General features: G+C 47.2%; 1 protein-coding gene across 5 annotated transcripts in view; it reads left to right on the plus strand.

Moving 5' to 3' along the window:
- Positions 1 to 13,160, plus strand: part of LOC144169380 (calcitonin gene-related peptide type 1 receptor-like) — a 163,251-nt gene that overhangs the window by 106,588 nt on the left and 43,503 nt on the right. For all 5 annotated transcript variants that reach the window (XM_077698498.1, XM_077698501.1, XM_077698500.1 and 2 more), the window contains one exon: positions 8,933 to 8,988. In XM_077698498.1, coding sequence (XP_077554624.1) covers positions 8,956 to 8,988 — 33 coding nt within the window. In that variant the 5' untranslated portion in view covers positions 8,933 to 8,955. The remainder of the gene's footprint in view (positions 1 to 8,932; positions 8,989 to 13,160) is intronic.

Below are 13,160 nucleotides of genomic sequence, written 5' to 3' on the forward strand. Positions count from 1 at the left end.
CCCCCAAATCTAAAGCCGACCGATTCAATCAACTATTCTCGCTCACGAGGAAGGAGGTGGGCCCGCACGCTCTGCTCATACTTGGCGACTTCAATGCGCCTCACACGGCCTGGGGATACCCAAAATGCGAGCCAAAGGGAAGAGACCTATGGGAACGAATACAGACACACCATCTGTCGCTAGAAACAGGCATGCATACCCCTACACGCATCGGAAACAGCACACAACGCGACACTACCCCGGATCTCACCCTCTCCCTACACGTAAACAGACTAAGATGGGGGGTCACTGAACAAACGCTTGGCAGTGACCACATAATAATTGAGATTGTGATGACTCCGAATCAAAAACTCAATCAAAACCTTAGACAGCAAACTCTGACCGACTGGGATGAGTTCAGGGCGCTCCGGCAAATCACCAGCAAACATGGCGACGAACGCGAAAGTCCGGAGTGCATTAAGGACATAAACGTATGGACGCAACAATTAATTGCAGACATAAAAGCAGCCACTAAAGACCTAGACCCTGAAATCCCTTCCGATATGGTAGACTCCCGCCTCAACCACCTTTAGGAGGCATACCGAGGGATCCAAAAACGATGGCGTAGAAACAAGAGCAACCGGAAACTGCGGCTGAAACTGGCCAGACTGGAAACGGAGATTAGAACGCACGCGATCACTCTCGCGCGCAACCAGTGTAGCCAGATTTGCGACGAGATGAAAGGAAACCTTGGAATGAAGAAGACATGGCAGCTGCTTAGACACCTCGTCGATCCAGATCAGAGCAAAACAGAACAGAAACACCGCATATCTAAAATCCTTCACTCATACTCAGGCTCCGACGACGAACTAACGGCCCAAATCCGAGACATGTACCTCCCAATAGGTCCCAAAATCGCGCTGCCCCCGTACAGTGGGCATCCTAATCCTGAATTGGATAGAGATATAACCGAGGCAGAGGTCCGACTGGCAATTCGCAAACTTAGGTCTAACTCGGCGCCTGGTCCTGACCAGATCTCGAACCGGGCACTAAGAAACCTCGACGACTTATCAATCACCGCAATAACAGCATTTCTCAACACATGTTGGATAACAGGGCAAATACCGGAATCATGGAAACATGCCAAGGTTATCCTCATTCCTAAGCCAAACAAACCACTCACGATCGAACACCTCCGCCCCATTTCCCTGACGTCATGCTTAGGAAAACTCATGGAGCACGTAATCTTAGCCCGTCTCACAACATACATGAACGACACTGAACAATTCCCCCACAGTATGATTGGCTTCAGAACTGGTCTGTCAACTCAAGATGTACTTTTACAATTATCAGAGCAAATCATCAAACCCCCCAGCGGCCTAGACACGGCGGCCATACTGGCCCTGGACCTGACCAAAGCATTTGACAACGTTGCGCACGAGGCCATAATGTCGGGTCTAGGATCGGTCAATCCGGGCGAAAGAATTTACAATTACATTAAGGACTTCTTGTCGAACCGGACAGCCGCTATACATCTAGACAACCTCGTCTCTAACACTATCCCTCTAGGCAGTCGAGGTACGCCACAAGGAGCCGTCCTGTCACCATTACTTTTCAATCTAGCAATAATAAATATTCCCCTAAAGCTAGCACAGATTCCCCACCTCTACCATAGCCTGTACGCAGACGCCTCTACGCATAGCCTCTACGCAGGTAGTTAGACGAGGTGCGGCGAAGCCCTTCGTGGACTGCCTGACCCGCACCTTTCTCGCAGGACGAATCAATAAAGGTCATTTCTCTCTCTCTCTCTCTACGCAGACGACATCACCCTCTGGATGAACCGGGGGAGTGATGGCCACATCGAAGAAACGCTTCAAAGAGGCGTAGAAGTGGTAGTGGAGGAGGCGAGGAAAGCGGGCTTGACCTGCTACCCGGTCAAGTCTGAGCTACTATGTATTCCCCCGAGCCACAAAAAACAACTCAGACCCAACATCAAAGTTCACATCGAAGGGAGAGAGATTCCAGAAGTCACTTCCCTCAAAGTCCTTGGGCTTCAGATACAATCATCCAGACTGAATAACAACTTTCTCAAGACGATAGAACGGCATGTAAACCAAACTACTAGTCTCCTGAAGAGAGTCACCAATAAGCACTCGGGCCTCACCGAGCAGGACAGGGTCCGCCTCCTCCAAGCCTTCATCGTGAGCCGAATAGTTTATTCCATTCCATTCCTTAAGCTTACAACGGTAGAAACGGACAAAATAGACGTCCTCATTAGACGCGCCTACAAGGCGGCGCTACGCCTCCCCCCCGGCACGTCAACTGCCAGACTGTAAGGGTTAGGCCTTCACAGTAAGGCCAGCGAACTTGTCGAAGCGCACCTGATGGGACAATACGAACGCCTCGCTCGCAGTCCCACAGGAAGGCACATCCTCCAAAACCTAGGAATAGGATACCACACCCTATATCAGGATGCAACAACTATTCCCCATAATATTCACGCTAACATCATAGCCAAACCACTTCCCCGCAACATGAATCCCACGTACCACACTGATCGGAGGGAACAACGAGCCCGCGCCCTGCACAAGAAATACAAAAACGACCCGTTAGTAGTGTACGTAGATGCAGCGGAATACAGGCACCATGAGGCTTTCACCGCAATCGCTGTTTGCAATTACCCCCAAACCAGCATCATTGATTCCATTACAGTCCGGACGCCCATCCCAGAACCAGCGGAAGAGGCGGCGATAGCGCTGGCCCTTTCACTCAACCCTACCCCCGCAACAATCATTACAGATTCTAAAACCGCTCTCCAAAATTTTGCCGCTGGACGCATATCCCCAACGGCGCTCAAAATTTTGCTCAGGAACCCCCCGCAATCCCAAGTACGACTGATCTGGACCCCCGCGCATTCTGGGCTCGAGGGAAACGAGGTGGCCCATGACCTAGCCCGAGGATTTACTATCCGGGCAGGGCCGAACCCGTATCCTTACCACGGAGCCCGGTCCGCGCGGGACCGTCTGATCGGTTTTCACGATATTACCACCTACTACCTTCTCTCCCGCCGGATCTATCCTCGGGCGGACAAATCCCTGACATTAGAACAAAGCCACGTCTGGCGACAACTCCAGACGGGAGTCTTCCCCAATCCGGCCGTTATGACGCATATCCACCCCAGCCTTTACCCAACCTCGGCGTGCCCCTTATGTGGCGCTCATGCCAACCTGGCCCACATCATCTGGGCATGCCCCCAGGACCCTTTCCCCGAAATCCCTTCTGAGGAGAGGTGGGAGGCCTCGCTTCGCAGCCCCGACCCGGACCTACAGGTACGCCTGGTCAAGAGGGCGGAAGAGGTCGCCGAAAGGCATCGGCCTACGGTCACCACGAGCTCGCCCACCTAACTCAAGGAGAAGACGTCCTGGTGGGGTGGGTGGACGTTCAGCCCTTACCCGTCGCCAACATAAGGACTTCAATTCTCCTTGGTCGCTTCCTCAGCCAATAAAGTGTTTTCTCTCTCTCTCTCTCTCGAAAAAAAAAGCGATGCGCCTCTAACGTAGCAGATGTGTATGCCTGTTCAGCAGCGCATAGTTTAGAGTGCACAGCCTAGCAAAGGCAACGCTACCCAAAGAGATGAAAATTAATAGGCTCAAGCGAAACAGCTTGAGCGTTATTTTCAGGATTCCAAGGCATAATATTTTAGAACTTATGTAAAGTTCTTTTCCAAGCAATCAGGCATGGCATCAAATGGGCGAGTTCAAGCGGATAAACCGCAGCCACGCTTTGCAGAAAATCTGACAGCCAATACAGCACACAGAACACAAACACAACCACTAAAATCACGATCGCAACACGCGATCACGTCCTGACTTGACCTTGAGATTAGTGCTGACGGCGAACTGGACCAGTGCTAAAGAGTTTCATACTCCCATTAACTATACAGAAATCTAGCACTAGTGTCTCAAGCGAGGAACCAGCCCTTCAAGCAGCGCGGCATCTTGGAACGCAGAGAAGTCGTTCATTTTTGCCTGGAGCGGCTCGCAAGCACCCTCCATTGTTGTTTTTAGTTGCTAATACAGTAATGAGGACGGACGGACAGATGGACGAAATAAATAAGTAAATAAATAAATAAGGAGGGAGGAAGGGAGGGAGGTTAACCAGGTAAATGCCGCGTTGGCTACGGTGCACATGGAAATGGCTCTAGGGAAAATGAAAAGCAAATAAAGGCTCGCGGTACATAATAAACGAGAGAAAGTGAGGGAACAAATCAGAAAAAAGAAAAGCAGGGAGTCAAAAAGTCATGCCTATGCCAGGCCACGTAACGCTGGAGCACTGTACTGTTATTTTAACGAGAAAAGTAGCGCTGGAAAAGACAAGTACGAATAGAAAGGTACACACGCGGAGCGCTCAGAATTCGTCCCCTCCCTTCGGTCTTGCCTTTGCCAGTGCTGTTTCTCTCGTTAGAATGTCGACCCAACAAGCCAAAAGTGCGCTCTCGTGATATGCACTATCAGCTGTTACAATGGCTCCCGCGATGGCACGTGAAAGCTTTCCCTCCAGTAATATATTAGTATAAAACTCTGTGTGCAGTGCCAACTCGGTGCGCCGCATACCAGGGCGCAGCGTGCGTGGGACTCCTCTCCACGTTGCCTTTTCGCCATATCGTCGCACAAAAACTGAGACTGATTTCCTTCGCTTAATTTTCATTTCTCAACAGGCCTACATTCGAATGCAATTAGAACAAGCCCCTTATACTATCTTACACAATTCCACACGCAGTTATTGGCACGGCAGGATCAAAGTGAGCAAGGAGAATAAAACTGAAAAATAATAGAAAAAAGCAATAGTTCAATAACAGCGTTAGTTTCATCAAATAGGACTAACACGCAGCTTAGGACCTGGTAGTTTTACGCAGTTACAGTGATATATGGTCTCCTCGAGCTTTGGGCATCATATCTAGTGTTTATCGCGTGGTCGTCATGAGGCTGGCGCCGCAGCTCTGTCACTGTTCTGATCATGATAATAATAACGTTTATGATTTAGATTTGCCTCTTCATGCTGAAGCAACAGGCAAAACAATCGACTCATTATTATCGCTAGCGGATGGTGAATGGACCTTCTAGCAATGGTAGAGGCAAGAAGCCGTTACTTTTAGAAGGAGGGGGCCCTGCATCAGCGGCACATTGGGCGGATTAAGAACGGCCGCTGGATGCAATTGCGTTTCCTGTTCTCGATGCCGGCGTCTATCGGCCTTTTCATTCAATACATAGCATGCGCACTCCTCTAGTGTTGTCACCGCACAAATGAGAAATTTTATGGTAACTCTTCAGAGCACAGGTAGGATTTTGCAAATACTATTCAATTTTACAGGTCTTCCAACCTATTTGCAACTACTAGTTTGTTGTAAGAACACAATGTGTGTTTTTACGATAAACTAGCAGTTGCAAGTTATAGCCGTGTGGACAGCCTTTTTCTTCGTCCGTGTTTTCGAGCCCTTTTTCCGCCGGAAGGAATCTATGTAAGTTAATTTGCCGACATACATGGCACTTTTTCGGAAAGATTAAAGAATTAGATGTCACATTTATTTAAATGTTTTCTAAAGGTACGGGAGGACAAATACCAGTTTGGTTCATCAAAAAACTGCGCTGGCTTGATAACAACGATACCGATTTTATTACGAACTTCAAACAAATTATGGAGCTATTAAGGAAAGCAGGTGAAACAGTGGTGGCTTCCCAGCTACTTTCCGGTGGTGTCTATGACGTCACAGAGTTTTGTTTGTGCCATTGGCTGTAGCCGACCAAAGCCCCCGCAAAGAAACCTGACGGGGGTATTGTAGTGGGGCCGCTAGATCCGTTTGCTGATATTGCTTCAATGTTAATGCGCAGTTAACACACTGATAACGTTTTTTAGCGCTGACTCATCCACAGCTTTCTCGCTCGAAAATCCGACCGCTCAGAAACCTAGCATTGCCATTGCAGGGAAGTGATATATCGCTTAGTGGAAGGAGTCGCCTCGGTTATAAACACTGGAAAGAAACATTGCGGAACTCGAAAAAGTGTTTTGTGTAGTTCGCTGTCAGAAGCAACTGCCCATACATTTCAGTAGGATACTGTCATCACTCTGGAAGTTGCTAGAGCAACGTGCTTAAATTGAAACTGCGCGCAAAACAAGATTTCACCCTTGATATTAGTAGTTCGAAAATACTTTGCGTTGCATCCAATACCTCGGGAGTGATCGCTTCTGAAAGAACTTCGATAAGCCGGAAATCTGGACGTGTCTATTGCGTAACTACTTCCCCTATTGCGTCACCGTAGCGAGAAATTTGAATTTTTGTCAATAATTCTTGAGGGGGGGTTGAAAAACGCTTTAGTGAGGCTTGTTTTTAAAATTGAACAAACAGGTATTTTATCATCATAGTCCCTTTAGCACGAATTTATTGTCAGTAAAACAACACCAAAACGCTTGCATCATCCATGGACTACTGAAGTTTAAATGTTATGCATTGTTTCACGGAGTTGCGCACAACTTGTTGCTTATATGTTGCCGCCCGACCACATGGTAACAGAACCAAAATAACACCCGGATTCAAAGGCGGAAATAACTCGACACCGTGTACTGCAGCTGTTTCTGCTGTTCTCGCTTAGGTTCCTTTTTGTTTGAGTCCATTTTACGAGGAGCAGGTGTAAACATGGCTGCTTTACAGCTACTTTTAAGCTGCTTCGAGTCACTACATTTGAATACGCAGTGTTGCCTTTCCCTTTCCGGGTAAAAGTCGCTCAATGCTACACCGCTTGTATAGTGCTCATCCGGGCGACGCATAAATAGCAACAGAAGGAAGGAGGTAAGTAGCGAACGGCAAAACTACTGAAGTCTTGGAACGGAGGACCGCTAATGGAAAGAGAGGTAGTCAAACCCTCTTGAAATAGTTGTTCTTGTCATTCCTCTGCAGCACAGAGTAAGAAGGGAACTCCGGTGAGCAATACTAGTGGAGTTAAACTCCATACTTTCAGGGCGAAGTTGTTATCATGAATCAGGTTCAAAGTAGGTTTCCAGCTACGTGAAGGCTGGAGCGGATATAAAGCAAGATAAAACTGTGTCGTATCGTTGTAGTTACATCTGACGGCCCAGCTTACGTAAGCGCCTTCGGCAAATAAAGGTTGTTTTTTCTGACTCTTTTTAAAAAAAGCAGCTTATGATTAGGCGGGATATTATATTCCGACCTTTCAACATGCCCCCAGTGATAGGTGGTGTTTTTGTTCCTGACTACTATTCTACTCAGCATTGCAAGAGTTTCTTGCTCCGGAAACAGGCGCACCTTGTTCATTTCTTTGCACTGTTGTTTCTCTCTCGCTGTATCTCTCTCAACGAATCGTATATGTGTGTGTAATGTGTGTGTACACGCACTTCAAGGCGAGCCGACCACATTTCTAAAATCCAGCCGTCTCCCCCTTCCACTCACACCTTTATTGGCCCTCGTTACGTCACTAGTACTCTTTCCCCCCTGAGGCCTTTCCCTTGTTGCATGTTTACACGTGTGCTCTCAACACCACCTAGAAACTAGTTGGTGCGTACGGGGGTTAACCTCTGCGGGGACCCGCAGAGGTTAACCCCCGTTGTTCACCTACGAAGTGACCGTTTTATAGGGCCGTGCCGGGCCATGCCTTTTAGGCACGTCGCTCACTGGTACCAACCCAACGCTAGCCTGGAACAAGTGCACGATGAGACATTTCGAAATCGGTGCCGAATAATCAGTGAAAACGTGCGTCTCCTTGGGCAGTGTATGGCATTCGTCCTCACGGCGAGCGCTTACCGCAAACGCCGCCCGTAGGTTCAGCTTCCTGATCCCCCGGCTGAGAGTCCTTACGAGCTTATCACGGCAAAAGTGATTCTTAGCCGATTTCGTTGCTACTTCACTTATTAATGTGCATCATTCTTTGCCGAGTACCCCCAAAGCCAGGACTGTGTAACGCCCTGAAATTCCACAATAATGCACATTTCGCGGAATTTCCACCTGTAATATTCATAATAGCGTAAATTGAAATAATTGCTCGAGCAGAATTTTGAAAAACACAAAGAAAAAATACAATCGAAAAAATTGAAAAAAAAAATAGCGAAAAGTGCCAAACCCTGTAACGCCCTGCATTTCCACAAAAAAAGCCGATTTGGCGAAAGTTCGGCTTGTCGGTATAATAGCGTAAATGCAGATAATAGGTCGAACAGAATTTTGACAAAGCAGAAAAAAAGGAAAAATAAAAAAATAGCCGAACATGCACGGCGAAACGTGTTTCCACATAACCACGTTTTCGCCAAATCTGCATTTCCTTGTTTTTCTGGTTTGTCGTATTTTGTGCGCGTGAGTTTCGCCTTTAACCGAAACACCACATTTTTCGAAGGCGAAGGAAACAGCTCCCTTCTGTATACAAGAATAGTAACCACGAGGTTTAACTCTAATAAAGGCTTCTGTTTGCGCTTTCGTTAGTTTGCTTGATTCAGAATAAATTCATTGACCCCAAAGTTGCATGTTTCCCACATGCTATACAAATGCGCTGAGTTATTTGTGTCAAGTTAGCAGCTGAGGCGTGAGGTCACCGGACAATTATTTTCGTTTTAGGGCGCAATTTCAAGGGGGAGCGGCTTTTTGTGACAGTAACATTAGATACGTCAGCTGGTTATCATTCAAAGTAGATAAATGGTGTCTGATGGCCAACAAAGCTGCTGAAAACACTCTTAAAAGAAACATAGACCTTTGCTATGAACAAAACGTCGTACGTTCAATATTGTGGAGCCAATTGAAGTACAGCCGTTTACATTTTTAAGCACTGCGGTATAATACAAATAAAATTAACAAAACAAAAGCTGATTGCGTTGATCAGACAACTGCTGTTTCCTTACAAAAGAGCGCTGCGTTGAGATCATGTCTGACATGTCATTTTGTATTGCTCTTTTACAGATCCGTGAGTACGGTGCACCGTTATGACCAGAGGTCGCCGTGCGTCAGCAATTTGGGTAAGATGACCTCCTACTCTTTGAGTTTATTGGGCCTGGCCAGGATCGTCTGTAGATAAGTCAGTGCCGTCCCAAGTTTGAGCAGCCGACACTTCTGTCAACACAAAACACGAACGCTCATATAGGCATTTTATTACTGATGCGTTAGGAAGTGTCCTTATGTGCATACTGATGCATGAAAAAAGTAGCAGAGGTTGGGAGGGGAGGAGGGGATAGCTGAACCGATCGACCTTCCCCACACAAAATGTTAAAGAACAGCCAGCGGAGACTGATTTTGACTGCGCGAGTGAAACAGTCTGTTATCCTCCTGAGCGCTTTGAAGTAAACTACACAGAATCAAGGCGAATTAGAAAAGAACCGGTACGACCTGTATACGAAGTTGTGAATAAAAGGTACGCAAATTGGATGGCAAATCAATTTTATTTTTTCTTATTGTTTGGAAGTGCAGCAAAGGTGATTTGGCGACTAAAATAAACTGGTTTATCATGGCACAGGCTCTGAAATGAACCGACGTGGTCAGTTCAGTTGATGTTATACATAAAACAGATAGTGCAATCTTCTAACGCTTGTCCCTAAAAAAATCTCAAGGGAGGTTCCTGGAAAAAAAACTGTATGCATTTATTTACCCTAAGGTTCGGTGCAATTTTGTCCTACGTGTGCGGAAACGTTTCGCGCTAAAGCCAACTTTATTGCGGATGCTCCACAGAAAGAACTGCAACACTTCTTTTATCGAAACTCCCGCCCTTCTTCCCTTGACCTCATTTCCCTCCCACCTAAAACATTCCGGGCCATCTGCACTAACCTGAAACCTGGGGAGGGGTCAAGCATGCAGTGTATAAGTGTATTAAAAGATTGTAAGTCTCTTTTTGGCGCACGGCGCGCGCTGATTGGGCGCCGGAGAAGCGCGGGTGGCAGGAACAATCGCGCGCTTGCTGAGGCGGTGGCGCCCTCTCTTGCGCTGATTTGGATTTAAGCAATTAAATGAGAGACACACTGGCCGTAAGTTGTCTTCGTGTCACACGCTGAAGCATGCTAAGAAGTATGCTAGGAAGCAGCGCGAGGCGTTGGAAAAACGAGTGGCAGTGTGTGTTCTTTTAGTATCCCATAGAGATGAAACATTCTAGCTCGTGGCGTTTGTAAACGAGTGTCCCGGTGTTTTAGTACTGTGACAACAAGATACTACGACGATATGAGACGACGACGGCATGAAACGCCGACAACCCGAGCCCCTAATTGGGTTCGCCTCCAAAACTTGGCCACATTTGATGCAAAACACAAGTACATAACTGACAGTGGCAGCTTTCAATACCTGTCTGATGGGATCTTGCGGCCGGAAATAAAATAAACACGTGTTGAACGTGCCGTCGGAGTGAGGCTAGAAAACGGTAAACATTAAATACAAATTCTCCTCGACCTGTTACAAAGCGCAACATAAACATAAGGTCCCAACAAATGGTTCGCGAGCAGTGCGGACGACGGAAAACTGAACCTAATTGAGAAACTTCCATCGCATTCATTATGGCAGGAGGAAGATGGGGTGCGAACAGAGTGAGGGGTGGGGGGTGAGATAGAATAGGCTGTTACGTGGCAGGGGCGGCAAAATGCTGTCGCCTTTCGCCGACAGTTGCAACGAAGCAGGCATATACGCTGTCAATACACTTTTTTTCCCTGCTGCTGTCGTGGGGCAGAAGGATATTAATTAGTGGTTGCGATCTTTTGCTTCTTTTTTATATGTCTAAATCGGGAAGTTTAAACCAATTTCCTCTTCTCAACAGAGTTTGATTATGCAAGAAATCATTATTAAAACTGCAGCCTTTATCTACCCAAAACCCTCGGTGAAATAATTTCAGGAAAGCAGATGTGTTATAACTAGGGGTCGTTCTTAGCAATGAATGTTTTAAACACACCTGCATTAAAATAGTAAGATAAACAAACACTTGGTGGTAGTTTACCAAAAGTAAAATGGTGATTATCTTTCTATACTGGCTCTAAAATACTCCACGCAAGAAAAAAATACACCTCAATATATTTGTTCAGAAAGTTCAAGAAAATAGCGTCACAAAGGTTTTAAACTACAGCGCACGGCACTGCGAGGTTGTGGGTAAGCAGGGAATAGTCCTGGCTGTACTAAAGCGGTGGTCATTGATCTGTCACCTACACAATGCATGTGGCAAGGGAAGATAAATGAGTTCGGAGAACACTGAGCCCATTGATCCCGCAAGCCCGTAGCTTTCAAGGAAAAATGGGACGTCCCGAAAAAGCAGCAAACACCACTCGAGGAGCTTACAAAGGTGCGGTAGCAACATGGCAACCCCCTTTTAGTTGGCTACTTCGGCGAAATAAGCAGGCGAAAAAAAAAAGCACTGCTTGGGTTTTACATGCATCTCCCGGAAGGCATCAGCCAAAAAACATTTATGACACTGCTCAGCAGAAAATACCTGGTCCAATCCCTGTGTCGAGCCGCATTGCGTCTGAGCGTATTTTCTCTCGCTTCAGCCGCCATTGTTTACCTAGTTTTTTATCTTATTATTTGTCTAACTATTTATCTTATGTTTAGCCCACTTCAAGGCAGAGCGATCACGCAAGCTATTCCGTCTTTACAGCTGCGCCGCTGACCATATTCTTGGCGTTGAGCCAACTTTTACTGCCGCGCTCCACACACCCGCGACACGAATCTTCAAGGGACCCTGCAACACTTTTTCGTTTTTTTGTTGTTGTAAGTTTTAAATGATTTAAGAACGTAGTCAACGAACACATCCAGTACTTAAAGTAGGGGTTCACAAAGTGCACCTTAGTCAGCATTTACTCCTCTGTGTCCCTCAGATAGGTCAGTAATCCTAAAATAGGGGTCCGCGAGAGCATTTTAGGGGTCCGCGAAGGCCCCTGCAAAACTTTTCCCCTGCCATTCTTTCCTCCATTTTGCCAGAACTTACTAGCAATGCACAAAGGTGGCTTCGCCGCGTGGCATGTACGTTTAGTTTCTCCATGTAGCACATATTTTAATATCGGCTTTTTGCACAACATGCCAGCGATGAGAAAAATTACGCCCATCTTCCCTCGAGGGAACCCTGATGTGATGACGCATCGGGGTGGTTCAATTGGCGTTTCCATTTGGTTGATTCTCTAAATCGGGTGAAACGTGTTGTGAACGCGTATGATGCATTCCATCGCATGCGAGTGTTCTACCCGCGCTACCCGCTTTATATTCACAGCGCCTGAAGGAGAGGAGACAGCGGAGAAGAGTCGCGCATGCGCGCACTTGCGCACCGGAGCAGACGGGACGGAGCGAAGCGCGCGCACAGCTGTTGTTGTTATGCTAATGCGACGGAGTGAGAGTGTTGCACACAGCTGTCGGAGAGAAGAACTGGGGAGAGTTGCACATGCGCAGGTGGTGTGCGGACGCCGACAACGACGCAGGAGGGACATGCCCCAAAGTAAGAAATGCGTCGCATCTAAAAAAACCGACACAGAAAAGGCAGCATATTGGTGTTTAGAAGGCTTTTAGATTCAAGAGCACGTTGTTTAACATTATGACGCGCATCGTCATAGATATCAGCACAAAAGGTGGGCATTGAGTAACTTTGGGGGGGGGGGGGGGGGGGCGTAAGCTGCAAGTGCAAATTGCGGGAAATTATGACGCCGATCAATGTATATTTCCTCGTGGGGTCCACCATCATTTTCGAAAGCCCAAAAGGGGTACCCGGTGCAGTCACGGCTGAGAACCATTGAGATAGCTTACTAAACTTTCTCGAAAGATTTTCCTCTCTTTCTCGGTCTTGGCGTTCTTCGGCCACTACAATTACGTCATTACAGCGAAACTTTCTGAAAGCATTAATCTGAAGTGTTCTAGAGTCCCTTTCAAGGTCAGGCATATGCGCTTATGCATGGTAGTGCTCGAGTACGGTGACCGCCGCTTTGTTTTGCACTGCAGCAGACGCAGCGCTTGGAACGCTCCTGCCTGCAGCGCCCCACACCAACTATCCTGGTGCTGCCTAGCAAGGCGTTTTCTTGCTTGCGCGGCTTTCTTTTCCTCTGCGGTCTCAATTGAGAGGCTTCACACTCCGACGGAACAACGTTGTCTGGCAACGCACCTTCTTGACTGCCGCCGACGCATGCCGCTGGCTTCGAACACTCACATAATTTTGCGGAAAAGATGGCGCGCACTGTGGATA

The sequence above is a fragment of the Haemaphysalis longicornis genome, unplaced genomic scaffold (assembly GCF_048455015.1).
Source record: "Haemaphysalis longicornis isolate Haplotype H1 unplaced genomic scaffold, Haemaphysalis longicornis Haplotype H1 scaffold_2, whole genome shotgun sequence".
NCBI classification, from domain to species: Eukaryota; Metazoa; Arthropoda; class Arachnida; order Ixodida; family Ixodidae; genus Haemaphysalis; species Haemaphysalis longicornis.